At 36.1% G+C, this 17,532-nt stretch overlaps 1 protein-coding gene across 1 annotated transcript; it reads right to left on the reverse strand.

The window, feature by feature from the left end:
• Nucleotides 1–11,518: 11,518 nt before the first annotated feature.
• Nucleotides 11,519–14,285, reverse strand: LOC144359205 (uncharacterized). Its single transcript, XM_078012436.2, has 3 exons — nt 14,147–14,285; nt 12,989–13,142; nt 11,519–11,877 (listed from the first exon to the last, which is right to left on the reverse strand). Exons 2-3 carry the CDS (start codon nt 13,080–13,082, stop codon nt 11,654–11,656), a joined length of 318 nt encoding a protein of 105 aa, XP_077868562.1. The 5' UTR covers nt 13,083–13,142; nt 14,147–14,285; the 3' UTR covers nt 11,519–11,653.
• Nucleotides 14,286–17,532: the final 3,247 nt, after the last annotated feature.

The raw sequence follows: 17,532 nt of genomic DNA on the forward strand, positions 1-17,532 counted from the left end.
TGTGAGATAGATTTAAAATAGATACATGATCTCTAGCAAACATCATACCAGTGAAGATATTCAAGAACATCGGTGACTCAAGCATTCAAATTCAGAAGACTCGCATTACACTGACAAGTTATAGTGATGACAAATTACATGGAAAGAGTTTGGATTTCTCCGTCACAGAGTGTGACCAACCACCTTTACTGGGATTTAAGGCTTCACAAGACTTAGGGTTTAATCAAGGTCATGAATATTAAAGAAAAGAAGAAAACCATGATAATGAACAAATTTCCATAAGTGTTCAATTGTGGATTAGGTTGTCTAACTGAACCACATCATATCGGGTTAGACACATCCGCCATACCAGTAGTACATCCACCAAGGACGATACCAGCATCCAAAACACTGGATGATATGGAAAAAACAGAAAGGTAGATGAGCCAATCCATGGTTGTTGTGGAGAAACCAAAGACTGGTAAACTACGCATATGTCTAGACCCAAAAGACTTAAATAAAACAATCAAAAGAGAGCATTATCAATAGCCTACACTTGAAGACATAACAACACGCATGTCTGCAGCTTTCTCAAAGCTGAAGCCAACCATGGATACTAGCAAATACCACTTGACGAGTCCAACAGAACAACCAGGCCCTGTGTTAAAATACTAAGATGTCACTGAACCAGTTACTGTTAGTTTTGATGCATCAAAATCTGACCTAGGAGCTGTATTTCTATAGGAAAACAGACCAGTAGCTTATGCATCTTGATCAATGACTGAAAGTGAGACCAGATATGCTCATATTGAAAAGAAGATATTGGCCGTAATGTTTGGTTTGGAGATATTAACCCAGTACACTTTTGATAAGACGATCCATGTTGAGTCTGATCACAAAATGTTGGAATCCATCATGAAGAAACCACTTGCAGCAGCACCAGCAAGACTGCAGCGAATATGACACATCACTGAGATACAAACCAGGGAAAGAACTAGTCACATCTGATACATTGTCAAGAGCTTCCTTATTACCTAACTCAATGAGAAGTAATGACAACGGCATCGTATGGATGAAGAATTGTTATATGTCGTGCATCATCTCATGTAAAATCTGCCAATGTCAGTTGAAAAGTTGCAAGTAGTTAAAGGAGAAACAGCAAAAGATGTCTCTCTTAAACATCTTACACTGTACTAATGTATATTTGACGGAAGAACAAGTCACAACTCCATGTCAGTATTAATGAATACTAGAAGCATCAAGATGAACTAACCATCATTAATAGAATAATATTCAAAGGAGAAAGAATATTGATTCCACAAGACAAGAAATGTTGAAATTAGTATATATAGGTCATAAGGGGATAGACAAGTCAAAGTACGTCTAAGAGACATTTTGTTCTGGTCTGGAATATCGCAAATCAAAGCAGAATGAACCAATGATACCAACAACAATTCCAAATGGACCATGGCAAACTCTCGCAACTGACTTATGCTAGACAACACTAACTATTTTGTCGTGTTAGACTAATATTCCAGGTTTTTTTAAGTTATGAAACTTGGGAATACTCACAGTAGCACAGTTGTAAACTACACCAAGTCATTCTTTTCAAGACACGGAATACCATTTGAAGTTAAACGCGACAATGGAACATATTACATTGCAACTGAATATCAAAAGTTTGCTAAACAATAGGCCTTCCAACTTGTAACAACTAGACCATATATGAGCCAATCAAACGGTTTGGCAGAGCGAACAGTACAGACCATTAAAAATCTAATCCAGAAAGCAAGAGATGATGGGAAAGACTCTTACCCCAGCAAACTGGAGTATAGGAATCCAACAATTAACGACATCGGATCACCAGCACAAATTCGAATGAGCTGGAGACTGAGATCAACATTACCAACAACACAAGTGCACCTAAAACCAAAAGTAATAGAACCATTCATCCTTAAAGAGAAACTGAGAAAGTCAGACAAGATCGCAGAAAATGTTTTATGATCGCCATGCTAAGCACCTACAAACAGGGAAAAGGATGGGTGATAGCAAATGTAACTGATCATGCAAAAACACCTAGATTATACGACATTGACACTATAGAAGGGAAGCACTAACGTCGTAACAGAAAGCATCCAATGAAAACAAATGAACAATATTATTTTGTAGATGATAGTGACATGAAAGAAGAAACAGAAGTCATACCAACTAGACCAAATAATGAAAGGAGCATAACAAAGACAGCAGTATCAGTGCATAGTAATGCCACTGTACCTGAACTGAAAACAACTAGGAGTAGAAGAGTTGTCAGAAAACCAGACAGATACCAATCCTCTGTGTGATGGAATGAACAAAAACATGACCACAGGACAGAATAATACCTGTTTTTAATTTACTTATGTCTATTGAATAGGATAGTCTACCATATTTCAATATAGGTAAAAACAAGTAGTATAAAGTAGTTAGACAAAGTTTAAACTGATATTAACTGTGAACAGAACAATAAGTGTGAACTGATATGCACTCAAGTAGAGTTATAGAGTAAATAACCAAAAAAGTGTATTTTTAAATACCAGGTTAATTGCTTTCAGTCACGTGATACGCATAAATGAAACTAGGCGAACATTTAACTACTTTGTCGTGTCCGACGGCCTTGCTGCCCTTGCCGTTGCTCAGAGAGTACCGGTAAGTGTTTATTCCATTTCTTGTATCCGTCATCTTCTGAATAAAGATCTACAATTACCACCTGTCTATGGCCTTGATCTCAATTATGACAATCTATTAACTTTTTTAAAAAGCGTATGTAAGAAGATTAACCTTAATAATGATGGGACAACTATTTTATAATATTATATTGACATCGGAGTTTATTGTATAGTATTCGCTCTCTTCAGAATATCGTGTAACAGCGCCATCTGCGTGTTTGGATGTGTAATAATGATTTGCCTGCCTCTATTATCAGCAAGTATGCCAGTGTCTGTAGGTTCCCAATTTCTATCGCTTTCCCAGTCAACTTTAACAGCTCTCGTGAACATTGGCTCCAGGGGTGGGGGTCACTCTATATGCCGTTAATACCCCCATGTGCGTTCCAAGGCGTGAAAGGGCGGTGTTTTCACTTTCTAAAGCGGGCCCGCACGGAAGGTAAATAGGCCCCTTTAAAATGCTAATGTCTGCAATAGGTCCCCGGGAATAAACTCACAGGCTTGCTGCACCCGCTGTCGGCCCCTCTTGCAACAACTACTCCCATACTCCGCCCTAGGCCCGAGTTGGCGGACCAACGAATGACACCAACAGGAGTTTCATACACAGCAACCACAAGCAGCTTGTTTGAGTAGATAACACGGCAGAGAATGCTCGCAATAGGGGGTAGGATGTTCTCAATATATATCTGCAATAGGGGGTGTTTTTTCTTCAATATGTCTGCTCTAGGGGTACTAAATTTACATTGCGTCCGCAATAGGGGGTATGGTTTGCCAATGTGCTGCCAGCCCTACTCTGGGGCCTATTATTTTTTTAGCAAGAATGCACATGGTGTAAGGTTTTAATATAGGGTGAGCCCCCCCCCGCGGGACATTAGCCCGTCAGTGTTTTCACGCGTGGGCAAAATTCTGCTGGTGTAATACTTGCTAGATTTTCGCCCTCTTTGAACATTGAAAGTTCAATAGGGTCAAGTGTCTGGTACCCTGTACGAACCTTTAATACTACGCTGGTGTTTTCTCTGCCAACAAGAATACTTTCTGCCTTAGAAATAAGTAATACTGCCATTTTTGATTACTTCTGTTTCTTCTGCTTCTGTTTTCGTTTCACCTTATTTGTTGCCGAATAACGGTAAATTTGCATTTTTCGATTTTCGATAGAATTTCACTTTTAGAATAGCGCGGTAATAATATAATAAATGTGTTGTTGTAAGTTTTATTCCACACTACCAGTAAATGCTAGAAAAGGGCGAATTAATACTACAACATATTCGACACGATTCTGAAAGTAGTAATAGATCATTTGCATACAGTAGACATGATAGTTGGTTGGTTGATTAAATGGGTTATTTTGTGAGAATTCATTTGATGTTTTTAACATATAGATTGAATAAAAGTGGGATCAGGTTATCTCCCTGCCTCTGTTTACTGCAAAAGTTAGTGTAAGCCCTATTTTTGTAGAATTTACCAGAGATGTTGTTTTCACAAAGTTTGTAAAGTAAACCTTGATGCCAAATTGAATAGAAAGCATTTATTAAAGTCAATAAATCGTGCAAAGATTTGCTTTTACTTTTTAAATATTTAGTCAGTAACTGTTTAAGTACAAAGATATGATCAGCTGTTCTAAATTTTGGCATGAAGACATTCTGTTCTTTCATTATAATCAATGTTATTTAAAAAGGCAAAATTGTCCAAGCATTGTAGAGTGAGAGTACCATCATCATAGCGTATATACATGTGGGATTTGGTATATTCGAAATAGAGTAAGTAAATCAGTAACATTGAAAGGAAAGTGTGCAACAACATATAATGCTGATAACATTTGGCTGTGCAGGCCGGCAAACAGAATATCATCATGGCTAAAAACAGTTATATAGTTCGTATGTGTTCATGGTGTACGCCTTCGAAGTCATTGCTCATAGACTGCACATAGGTGGTGGGTATGATCTTACAGACGGAAGATAGTCGACAAAGAGCCTCATTTACGCCATATTTTCACCAGACAAAGTATACTATATATTATCAATCGCTAAACTAACTTTGAATATTATGTATGTATACTTTTGGTCCTATACTGACAGGTTACAGAGGTCAAACAGACATACAACGATATGAGGGAGAATATTGAGTTGCATTTTAGACCAGGCTGTCCGTATTTCTGACAAAATTGGTGTCCCACCTACAAACCCACTGGCATGTGGCAAGGCGTCAAACAAAACGCTCAAATACACCAGAAATTTCACCTGACGAATATTACAGGCTATTCCTTTTCTTGACCACCTATGCAGTGAACTGAATGAAAAGTTCACAGGTAAGTAATTTGCCCTTATATTATTTGATTTGAGGATATGCAGAGTAGAATATTTTTCTAAATCTGATAAATTCTTAGTTTGGATCACTGGTTTTGCATTCTTCAAGTTAATGACGCAATATACAGTATTTCTTTCCAGGTTCATCAGCCAAATGTAGTCAATTATTGGATTAGTATCTCCTGACAGTGTGTTATTGGATAATACTAGTAGTCACGTGTACAGCCACGGTTTGTAATGTCAAACATATGTCGGAGATTTATCATCAGCACAATTGTTCGATCACGAGTTGTATAAGAGGCACTTGCATCACAAACCAGTCTGACGCGAGGGTTCGAACTACGAGGGCGCTATATAGCCGGAGAGACTCGTTTTCGTCTACGCAATCACTCTGTTAATGGCCATTGCAGCGATATAATTACTGTATTGGCGTCGGCAAAAGGTCGCAAACGTCCCATGTTTTTTGGCTTTTCGTGAGATTAGTAACCATACATTGCAGTTTTGTACAAAAATTCCATTTGTTAATGAAGCCTTTTTTTTGAAAACGGTAATTTAACGATCTTCTATTTTATGTTTACTGACATCAAGGACACGTTTTATTCACATTATCAGTAGAATATCACAGGTCACAGATCATGAGCCAAGTTGCTATTTTCACCACACACTCCATCATAACTCCCGAGTTAGTGTAGACAATTTTAAGACTTTACCACTCTGAACCTCCAAACGTGGCAATGTTGAACTTCATTTGTTCACGCCTCCCTCGTCCCCGTCAATACCCTGACGGGCACAAAGAGTGGCAACCCAGGTAAGTCTATGGTTTGAACTATACCTGGACTCTGTGGCAAGGATATAAAAATATTAAATTACTATGAGGGTCGGCAAGTGGTATTTTCCTAAGCTGTAATCAATTGATTTCATCTTCGTAATAATGTAATTTATTAAATAAAAAAAGTAAATTCGTAGACATGGGCAAGGTGTAAAATGTAATCAGCTATTTTATTGGTCCGTAATTTGTACAAAGATCTTATTTTTCATAAGCGTATAAAAAGTATTTTCCAAATTAAATGTCGTAGTTCTTATGCAATTTTCAAAATTATTAAATATATTGTGAAAATGAAATTAGGAATTTTCTTTATCTGTAAAGTGTAAAAACCCATTTTTTACTGTACACGGAACTTTCATTATTTCTCGTAAAAACAAAAAAATGTCCTTTTTGTAACCTGTACCATTAATTTTCATTGTGTTTCTGATGATTTAAAACATTTTTTATGAAGCTCAATCTGATTATGATACATGTACAGTTTTTAATGGTTTTGAGTAAATCGTCTGAATTTGTGACATTTGAAAATTCTACATTATGTTTGTTGTGATACCAATGAGCCAGTAAAATGTCATCAAACCAAAATCTGTGTCAATGTGACAATGATACCTGGCGTTTCTTTAGTACGGTAGTACCAAAAATAAATGAAGCATAATAAAAGAAGACCGAGTTTTCTTGCCCACGGGCAAGGGCAGAGCTTAGTATTCTAATTTGACTGATTATTCAACAACAGCAGCTGTCGATCGATCGTTTATTGTACAGAGACAGTAAACGTCTAAGCTCATCTCCTGTTTTGTGTTCATCCAGTAATCTAAACTGTGTAGGGAAAAACAATCATCTCATTTCTGGAGTCGAGGCAGCTTCCGGGAAACAAAATTCAAGTAGGGAATACACGTATGCCACATGTTCAATACATGTCCTGCCGTATCCAGTAAAACAAGGTCTCGTCCACCGCAATAAATAACATCTGACTAATGTGAAATAGATCTGCATCTCTGGTAACTGCACTATGCAGGGCATTCATGTTTAGCTAAGAACGACTCCCGGTGTATGCATTTAGTAGAATAAAACTTGTTTTGGTTTCACATGTAACTTTTCATGTTCAAAGAACAGGAATACCTGACCCTGGATAAATCCATGACAAGCAAACACATTGCGACAGCCAAAAGGTATATGTACATGTTTAATATAGAAAATAACAGTTCAGGGAATACGAAGTTTCGTAAAGAGAGACGCGAACCAATTTTGTATAACGAGATTTTTTTAGTAACGATAACAGCCAGTCACCCAGAAAGCACACACCTTAGAAAAAAACAAAAGTTTACAATTATATTTAATCAACAGTCTCAATATGTAACCAGTATTTAATTTATATGACAATCGGATAATTGTATTTAATATAGTGAATCAAATGATTACAATTTACACTAAAATCGATAGAAAATGAAAGATGACTAGTACTGAGTGAAATCCATTTCATGTTAAAATGACACGCACATTTTACAAGATGCGTTATTTCATTATATGTGAAGTACGGAATTTGTTTATGTCACAATAACTCGCCCTTGAATGTTAATATCAAACACACTTTGTTATCTTCGGCCGTGATTTTATACCCGCCATTTAGAAAATGTCGCGAAAACCCGGGCAGCGAAACCACACTAGGTCTGCGTAGGCAGCCATCTTGAAATTGAAAAACGTCACCCCAATAAACCGGAGAAATATAAAAATGTCGTCGTCGGGCCACAGTAAAAATAACGCCATTCGATGCGTTATCATACAACTTCTTTGTATAGTTATGTTTTTTGGTGTAAAAATTCGTGGCAATGTTTAGCGTGGCGATAACGAAACCCTCGGTAGAACAGAAAATCATTAATAAAATTGAAACCGCTCCACGGATTCTTTAGAAAATTCGAAGGGCTAATGCCAGATTTCAAGCAAATTCCCTGGACGTAAATACGAGATTACACGGGAACTAATGTAACGATGAAGACACCGAACGGTCATAGTTAACAGCGCCCTCTATAATTACATTCAAAGATAATGTGAAATGTTGCATGTAAATTAGCCTCTCTCGCGTCAGGCTAAAACGGTGCTTTGAAATGGTTGTTGACACCCCCCCCCCCCCCCCCCCCACACACACACACACACACACTGAACAGTGTAACAAGATTACCCTACATATGCAACATATTTAAATTGAGTTGTTTGGGACTACTTCAAAGTTAAGTTTGTGCTGTTTTTATTTGATTTTAGCTATTTTCACCGGCCTTCGACCGGCATTCCACAGCAGCTCGCGCAGAGCCCATAGAAATACATGGTGGAGTGGTGCGCGTTTTATGATAGCAGCGTGTAGCGTCCTGTGACTTAGCTCCGCCCCGAGAATTTTGACAGCTTGGCCAAGCGAGTTGATGAAAGAAGCAATATGATTGGCTGTTGGTGAACTGATTCTAAACTGCAAGGGCACTGTCACATACACATAGTCCTAATGAAATACTAGTACTTCGAGGTGAACCGGAACATTCACCTTGACAATTCAAGATAGTGTTGCGGATACTTTAGCAAAGTTGCATCCAAGGAGGATGGATCTTCAAACCCTGGTGCGTAATAACTTAACAATGTAGCACAAAGTAAGCCACTTCAATGTAAAACTGAGAACATAAAAATGTCAAAGCTCTAAGACACCATAAAATTCGCTTTTATTCAAAAATTCCCACATTTCACATCAATTATATTATTTTTTTCGAAACTCCTATTCAAAAGTGCTGGCTACGGGCCTGTTCATGGTGATATAATGCTGACATTATCAACAGAGACTACATTTTACGAAAAAAACGGAATAATAGTCATAAACATATTCAGTCACGATGACCTTCGTGGCCGATTTGAATTGACAAATCCGATATCGAAAGTACGACTGCATGCCTACACAGTTTCTCTCTTTGCGACCATATCACACCGATGACGTCGCACTCCGATGACGGTGCACCGCCAGATATCACATACATCGCTATACATATCATGTTTACAATTGTACTGCTGATAATATCAGGTTTATCATTTTTTGTCTACATAGCGCGTACCACCACCGAAATGGACTTTGAAGCTCATAGTGCTGTCGTGGCGTGGCGGGCCATATTTTGCATGTAAAAGTTCAAAGTACGGTGAACCGAACGAACTTCGGAGCCTGGTCTCATTTTGCATTTTTTTGTTTTATTAGTAAAAGAACAATACTACTTTTGCGGTTCATCTTGAACTTGAAGTTGAAGTTATTTGCTTGAAACATGGTTTGAGTTACGTGATGTGTGTGTCGTATACTCCCTGTGAGTCCCATGCCCACCATTTTAAAAAGTTGTTTATTAATTTTCAAAATAACATTTCAATATTTTAAAAATTCCAGCGTGACTTCGTGTATGTCATAGAAAATTATCACGCTTTTGTCATAATAGCTAGTATGACTTCATTGGTCGTGGGTAGACCGTCAACAGCCCCTTTTGACTAATGTTTCTTTTTCAATTAAATCACCAATACTATTTGTTTTAATCTAAGAAATGCTATAAATAACAATCATGACAAAAATATTTCGAGTATTACTGTTTTGGGGACAGAAATTAAAGTGGCTGCATTTGCAGATGATATGACAAGTTTCATGTCAAACACTGAATTTACAAGGGAATATATTTCTCATACAATAAGAAGGAAATTACAGGAAAATTATACTAAACCTTTATACTATCTTTATTCGATAAAATACAAATAATCAAAACGCTTTTTACAATTTACATATATTCTTAACTCAATGATGATTAAAAAGCAGACAATTCAGGAAGTTCATAAAATAATTAACACATTTTTGGGATTTGGTAGACAAAATTGCGAGAAATTCAATAATCGGAGGGGTGGGCCAGGGAGACCTAAATGTGTCAAACCTTGGGAATGGGGAAACAAAATCTCACCGAGTAAATACAAATCAAATAGGTATAGAACAACAAGAAAATATTGATGGAAAATAATACGATATATTTTGAAGACTTCAGGCAAAGATATATATTGAGAGTGTCAGATCTTTTTGGATGAATATGATCTGATTCCCTGGCAAACTATACGCCAAGACAATGTATATCTCCTTGTTTCAAAAACATATAAATGAATTGAAAAAATAAGAAAAAATAACCAAGGTCAATACAACATGTACCAGGCGTTCCCACATAACTAAACATAATTACCCCCAAAAATAAAAAAAAAAGTTTTCATCACACAGGTAAGTGAACATAAATTATGTGAGAAATTAATCATGCATCATATAAACATAAATTACACAAATGTACAGCCTTATATAAAAAACAAGAGAATTCCAATTTAAAATTCTTCACAATATTTTTATACACCCCAAAAAAAAAAACACTGCATAAAATTAACCCAATAAAGTGTTTATTCCACTGTGCTGCACTTTCTGTAAAAGTGAACCAGAGAAGTATGAGCATCTCTTTAGTGAATGTCGGTATACAATAGCATTTTAGAAAGACTTGTTATTTTGTTGGGGTGAACACCCCAGCAATATTTGTATGGTTATTTCTGATCCAGAAGAATAATTGCTGGTGAACTTCATTTGTTAGCTGATCAGGAAACATGTATACTTCTCAAAGATGACTGGTGGAAAGCCAAATTTAATAGTTTTTTTTATCAGTTATTATATGTGTGAAAATATGAATGCGGAAAAGAATATCACATTGGGGTTGCACTTTAAAAAATTGGCTCCTATAATAACATATGCGAGATAAACCTTTGTATTCAACATGGAAACTACAGGAATGTACTTTCAGGTTTTGTTTGATTTCTGTACTCGATGAACTTTATACAGAACATGTTATTTCTCAGACAATCTGTAATGTACGCGTTAGACACTATGAAATGTACCCAATAAAACTTCTTTGAAAACAAAAAACAAAATCCCATCCCCGCAGCTATTACATTAAAATATTTTTTTCGTTTTATTTAACATGACAACAGTCAGCTTATGATGTATAACATACTATCGGTAAACCCTATATTGGCGGATTAATATCACTTTCGTACATTGGGTGAGCAGTTACTTTCAGCCAATCACCGCTGGCGATTTATCGTACTAGAAATACACACTGAATTTCACAGTGCTAGCTATAACAAATTCATCAAAACTGATATGTTACCATTACCATGAAATAAAACAATGTCACACTTGGCAGACACCATGGGACAATCATTTTTGTGAACCCAAGATTACATGTCATTACATTCATTTCAAGAATTAAAATAATAAATGTAACTTTACAGTTTGGATTTCCTTCAGCATGAACGATTAATTAAAAACATGCGAGCGATTACGATACATGTTCCGCCGCTTTCAGAATGTTTTAAATACGCCACGTGTTTTAGTTAGTTGTTTGGTATGCCTAAATCCTTAGTCAAATTACGATGGAGATGTAGTATTGCGAATAATACCTAATTATGAATTGTATTTCAGTTTAGGGATTGACCATAAGACTGTCTGTGGGAAATCCAGAGATGGCATGTGTTTTAACAGCATTTCATGAACATTGACAACAAAAATATTACAAAATAAAAACACATTTGATTGGGAAATGGCAAAGAAATCTATAAAATAATCTTAACTAAGTGAGAGAAAACAATATTTGCACATTGTTTTGTCTACCATGTGCCTTTCTTTCAGATTTTCTAATATGATCAATCCCTTATGATGCATATATTATACCCATTTATTACGTCAGGTGGGTTAGACCAAATCACATCCACCCAAATGTTTGCCGATCATCTTATACACTGTATCGATTACGCAGTTCTCTGTTTCACTCAAACCCTTCTTTAAATCTTTTCTCTACACTCTCTGCTAGATCACTGCGCCCGCTTTTCTTTAATAGAACAATCAACAGTGTCGGGTCAGTTTTACTCAGTTTTCCCGTTTCTTTTAGTTTTTCCAGTAGTTTGTAAGGACCATCTCGTCTAATCTTTTCCCTTTGTGCTTTCTGTATATGTTTATCGGCACACAAGTCTACCATTGACAAAAATTCACCTGCGAAAATAAAATTAGTTCAGTATGCATACATTAAGTTACACATTACACTTTGTTACTGCACAAACCCTCAGTCATTGTCGTAGTCGTAGTCGTAGCCATACAAAGTCGCGCAAGTCCAGATTGCTGTTACCAAGTGGCGAATAAATCTCCCCCAACGTAGTTTTCGGATACAATTTTATTTCCTATTTTTATTTAATAATGTTTATCTTTGTTGTGATAATTTCGTATGTATTCTTCAGCTCTTTGTGACATGACCATTCTAAGACTCACTTGCCAAACAGTACCGATTGTAGCTGTCTTCGGTGACCAAAACAATGTAACCAATACCGTCAGTCAGTACCGAAACAGTAAGCATTTCTATGAAAAAGTTGAATTGTACTTCCGAAACACCTCTACTACATCTTCAAGTCACGTGACATGCATATATTTTATTTCAATACAAGCTATATAAAATCAGTAATTGGCGCGTGATATTACGATATATAAAGTACGAGTTAAATGTTGAGCGTAAGAGATGCTGTTCTCTTTCCAAACGGCCCTTCTCAGTTCTCTAGTCAGTATTTCAGTCGTGGAACTGATATGAATACGTAGGATTTATTACATCTCCAAACTTAAAACTACAATAGCCCCGGAGACTCAATTTTCCGGCTTCCTTTAACTTCTGAAGTAATAAGTAAGCATTGTCTTCCTTCAATATTTTTTCCCTCTCGCGTTTTTGTAGGTATTTGTCGGCACAGTATTCAACCATTTTCTTTAAATCTTCTGAAATATTATAAATGTATTTGTGGTGAGTGGTGCAGCATGCATGTATCTATTGACGCGAAGGTCTGATCCCGGTATTCATAGTAAACATTCATATAGTAGGGTATGTATTTTAATACGAGTTGTCAATGTTTGCAGCGTACGTGAAAGGTGAATTTGAGAACACACATACTATAGAGGGAAGAAGCATTATGATACAGCAACAATACCTTGAAAACAATATTGTCCAAATGAAAGAATTTTCATGTTTTTTAATGTGTAGTACGCATGACGTAACGATATACGATGATGACCAGAAAGAACGCAATAGATAGGGATTTGTTACTAAATTATTTCAGGAACCTACCTTCACCGATTTCGCCTGATATTTCCACCATGAACGATTGGAAATTGTCAATATTGTTGTCATCAGAAGTAGATGATCCACAAGCAGCAGCCATTTTAAAATAAATGAGAACATTAACAATATACGTGATCTTCTATTCTTGGTATCTTGGATACTACAAACAGTCAAATATTGTATTAATTAATGTAGTAGGATACCATTAAAACGAATTATCAAATTTTCTCGACTTTAACAATGTGTCTGTTTGTGTGTTGTTGTCCAATAGCACAATTACTGGTATATAACAGCTTGAAATTAACATAGTTTGGTAATATTTTGTTTCTGTTTGTATTAGTCAAATGCCCTCCTTCGAACGACCTTAAAGTTGCACTCTGGGAGTATTCGTAGGGCCTTATTTGGGGTCGTTGAACTATTATGAGGGTAAAACTTTTTTGGAAGGTTAAGTTCATTTGAAGTAATCGCAGGTCAGCGTGCGCGTCACAGATTTATTGTTATTTAAGTTTTATTTTTTTTATTTGTATTGATCCATTGCAAGCAAAACTCGTGTAAAATGTATAAACGTTTTTTTAACATGCCCACTTACATTTTATGATGTTCTTCTTAACTGAACTACCTGTATTTATAAATAAGTGTCATAAATTATGCCAAATTTGCAACTGACTAATTCATATCAGTGGTTTCGGCACGTACGGTAGATAGTGAACGGTGTACTTTGGTCGCGCAACAACAATGAAGGGTTGTTAGCTGAGTAACAAACAATATAATATAATAAGCCATTTTATCTTGTTTTCAGATGAATTTGTACGCAAGAAATAAAAACAACCAATCTTTTCTTATTCGGACTTTTTTCAGCAACATTATTAGTGTTCAGCTGTTGTCCATTTGGAACTGTGTAGAAGATGGCAGAATTAAAATAATGCACGGGAAAAATTCGATAACAGAAAACAACATTTTTACGCCTAAATCTCACAACTGAAAATCTTCAACATAATAGTGGAAAACAAATTACAAGTTCATCACGTAAAACAAACATTAGCACAAAACTAAGTTAAGGGAACAAAAATATTTGCCATCGCCCTCCTAATGGTCCACCACTTACCTACAAACTATCTGAGGGAATTAACAAGTTCAGTCGGAAATGTTTGCTTGGCGACTTACTTCACGACTTCTGGACTGTTTTTCTTCTCTCTGCAGCATTTGTCGATGCCCTTGGTGCCAGTAGTCTTCCACAATCAAATAAGGTTGTCACTCATGGGACACAGCACTAGAGTGTTTGATGTGGTCAACGCGCCGTGATGTTACCAATTCAGTTCTAGGGTAACATCGGAATTCTCTGAATACAACACTAAATCATTATTAAGCGCCGCCCATCCATTGTGTCTGCCGTTACATTAGATCGAGTGATTCATGCTGGTAAGATTTTGCAAAGTTATATACATAATTATTAAACTCGAAATTAGTTCCAGATTAAGGGTAATTTAGGGCAAGGTAATCTGAGATTTTTTTCTTAAGGTAGAAGCCTAGTCATAAATGGCGTGACAATGTTCATTAGTTTATCATGTACAATCATGAAGCTAATGTCTCATGGTACAATAAAATAGCATTATTTTGTGTGTTACAGTTATGCTTTTTGAGAAACGTGCCCTAATATTTCTTAAAAATTGCTATTTTCAGAACAATTCCATGAAATGGAATTCCACACAATGTTAAAGAAAAATTGCATTTTTTGACACTTTTTAAAACCCAGATTTTTTAAATAATTCAGAACAAAAAGTACTCCATCATTAACAATATATGATTATGTCACCAAGCTAGATTTTGAGATATTGCATAATATCTCTTTCATAGGAACCTGTGGTAAAAGGGTTATAATATTAGTGTCAAAATGGCGACTTTCCACTAAAATACAACCATCAATTTCTGGGGGAAAAGCTGGTAAACCCCAACTTTTTTCAGGTCAATATCCTTGTATTGCCTTTGAGTACAATTTATTGCAAAATGAATAAATTCTGGGTTTTTTAATTTGACTAGGCTTCTACCTTAAAACATTCTTCTACATGTTTCACAAGACTACTGGCGGGTATACGCATGTTCTCGCGATAAGATATAAAGAGGTCTATGGCATGTTCCTGGTTTTCAAAATCAAGCCATGACGCGATGCTCGTTCTGGACATTGGCCAACCCTCTAAAACAGAAAATAGTATAACCACAATCCGAGTACAATAACGTGTATTTTCGGCAATAATTGTAAAACTGTGTTCCCCATTAGTGTTACTGTTACTGAACAGAATTCAGTAGAGTTGGGTTCCAATCATTCTGACTAACCTGTGTTTATTTGTCAAATGTTCAGTTTTTATAAATGGACGGTCAAATATGACCCAGTCAGGCATCAGGCATTTGATAATTACATGAGCACTTTAACTTCATCGTCTTGAGCCGTGACGTCCTTGAACACGTTATCGTTTGTTATAACAAGTCATTCACTGTCGAGTCAGTTAGTTACACACACGGAGTTCCATGCTGCACACAACCTCCACTAAATAACTTACTGAACCAAACAACACCGTTCTGTGGACATGCGGTAGTAGAGGAATGTGTTCACATATATTCTGCATTATAGCGTTCATAATACAGAACATATAGCAAAAAATAAAATGACACTTTTATTGTTGATATCCGCGATGGACAAAAGAGGACATAATGATTTTCTCTCATTGTGAAATTCACACCTATCATAAGTGTTGGCGGTGTAGGTTTGTTATCAGACCACCAATAAACAGACTGGCAACGCGGGTATTTCTTTTTATTTAACGTGTATTTCGGATTCACCTTTGCTATAACCTTTTAATCATATAAACAACAGGGCGCGATAAAATAAAATGTCTACGAAGTCACGCGATAACGCACCACTTCACGAGAAACTGCCACAGTGTAAGGCCTGCTTATTGCAATTCGGAGAGAGGATACCCACAGAACTCACACTGGACAGGGGGTTCTTTCACTGCTAGTATGGGGTAGACAAGACAATAGTACTGGAAATGAAATACACATACACCAACATATCAAGTTAATGTTCCTGGCTTTAATACCTCTCAAAATAATTACAAGAAATAAATCACAGAAAAATACAATGAATAATTTCACTAAAATAGTGTGCATTGGTGATAACTCACAGTTCCAGGATGTAGCAATGGACGACAGTCAATGGCTTCTGCAACACAACAACGAAGAAATATAGGAGTCTTGCTTGCAGAGGAACGCTGGTATTCTGGAGGGCACCGCTGAAAGCAGGAGATCGCAGAGCAGTTCATACAAGTCTCACAGAACGATGATTGAAGCCTGTATCACTTGTCTCACAATAGGATACGCAGTAGAAATGATGGACCCCAATTGAGTAATTTGGGCAAACTATTAGCTGGTCGCGTGACCTAATTCCCAGAAATCTATAATCCGATTAAAACCTAATTGTTTTTATTTTAATTGTTTCTTTTTTTGTGTGTGATTTTACTATTTTGTTTTCAATTATTTCTCTTATTTAGTTTTTTAATTGTCTGATTGTAAAAGCTCAAAGATCTGAAAAACCTTCATAGAACATCTTGCTCAACTCTCTCAAACTTCAATGACCAATCAGAGAAGGATTTATATACAACAACGGTGACTTCAACGCTTGCCCACAAACGACATAATCATTTCACAAACGAGTCAGAAAATTAAAAAAAATAGAATTAAGAAAATAAATGTCAAAAGTGTAACGTAAATAAAAAACAAATGGACAATTAAAAGAAAAAAAAAGAAAAACGAAAAGCGATAAGAACGATTTTTAAAATAATTATGCACATATCTAATTTTCTGAGATCGATTGTAGATAGATATTCACTACTAACTGGGCATTGTGTACATGAACGAAGAGATTTATATAAACTGTTAGATGGTCACGTGATGTCATTAATTATGCACATATCTAATTCCCTGAGATCGATTGCAGATAGACATTCACTACTAACTGGGCATTGTGTACATGGATGAAGAGATTTTAATAAACTGTTAGCTGGTCATGTGATCTCATTAATTATGCACATATCTGATTCCCTGAGATCGATTGCAGATAGACATTCACTACTAACTGGATATTGTGTACATGGATGAAGAGATTTTGATAAACTGTTAGATGGTCACGTGATGTCATTAATGATGCACATATCTATTTTTCTGAGATCGAATGTAGATAGATATTCATTACTAACTGGGCATTGTGTACATGGATGAAGAGATTTAGATAAACTGTTAGCTGTTAACATGATCTCATTAATTATGCACATATTTAATTCCCTGAGATCGATTGTAGATAGACATTTACTACTAACTGGATATTGTGTACATGGATGAAGAGATTTAGGTAAACTGTTAGTTGGTCACGCGGTCTCATTAATTATGCACATATCTAATTCCATGAGATCGAATGTAAATAGAAATTTACTACTAACTGGATATTGTGTACATGGATGAAGAGATTTAGATAAACTGTTAGCTGGTAACATGATCTC

Source organism: Saccoglossus kowalevskii, chromosome 1 (assembly GCF_978046115.1).
Source record: "Saccoglossus kowalevskii chromosome 1, keSacKowa6.1, whole genome shotgun sequence".
Lineage (NCBI taxonomy): Eukaryota > Metazoa > Hemichordata > Enteropneusta > Harrimaniidae > Saccoglossus > Saccoglossus kowalevskii.

Coding starts and splice junctions, on each gene's coding strand:
- LOC144359205 (XM_078012436.2), bottom strand. CDS start 13,082: ATGGCTGCTGCTTGTGGATCATCTACTTCTGATGACAACAATATTGAC. Junction 11,878..12,988: donor ATCAGGCGAAATCGGTGAAG/GTAGGTTCCTGA, acceptor TTATTTTCGCAG/GTGAATTTTTGTCAATGGTA.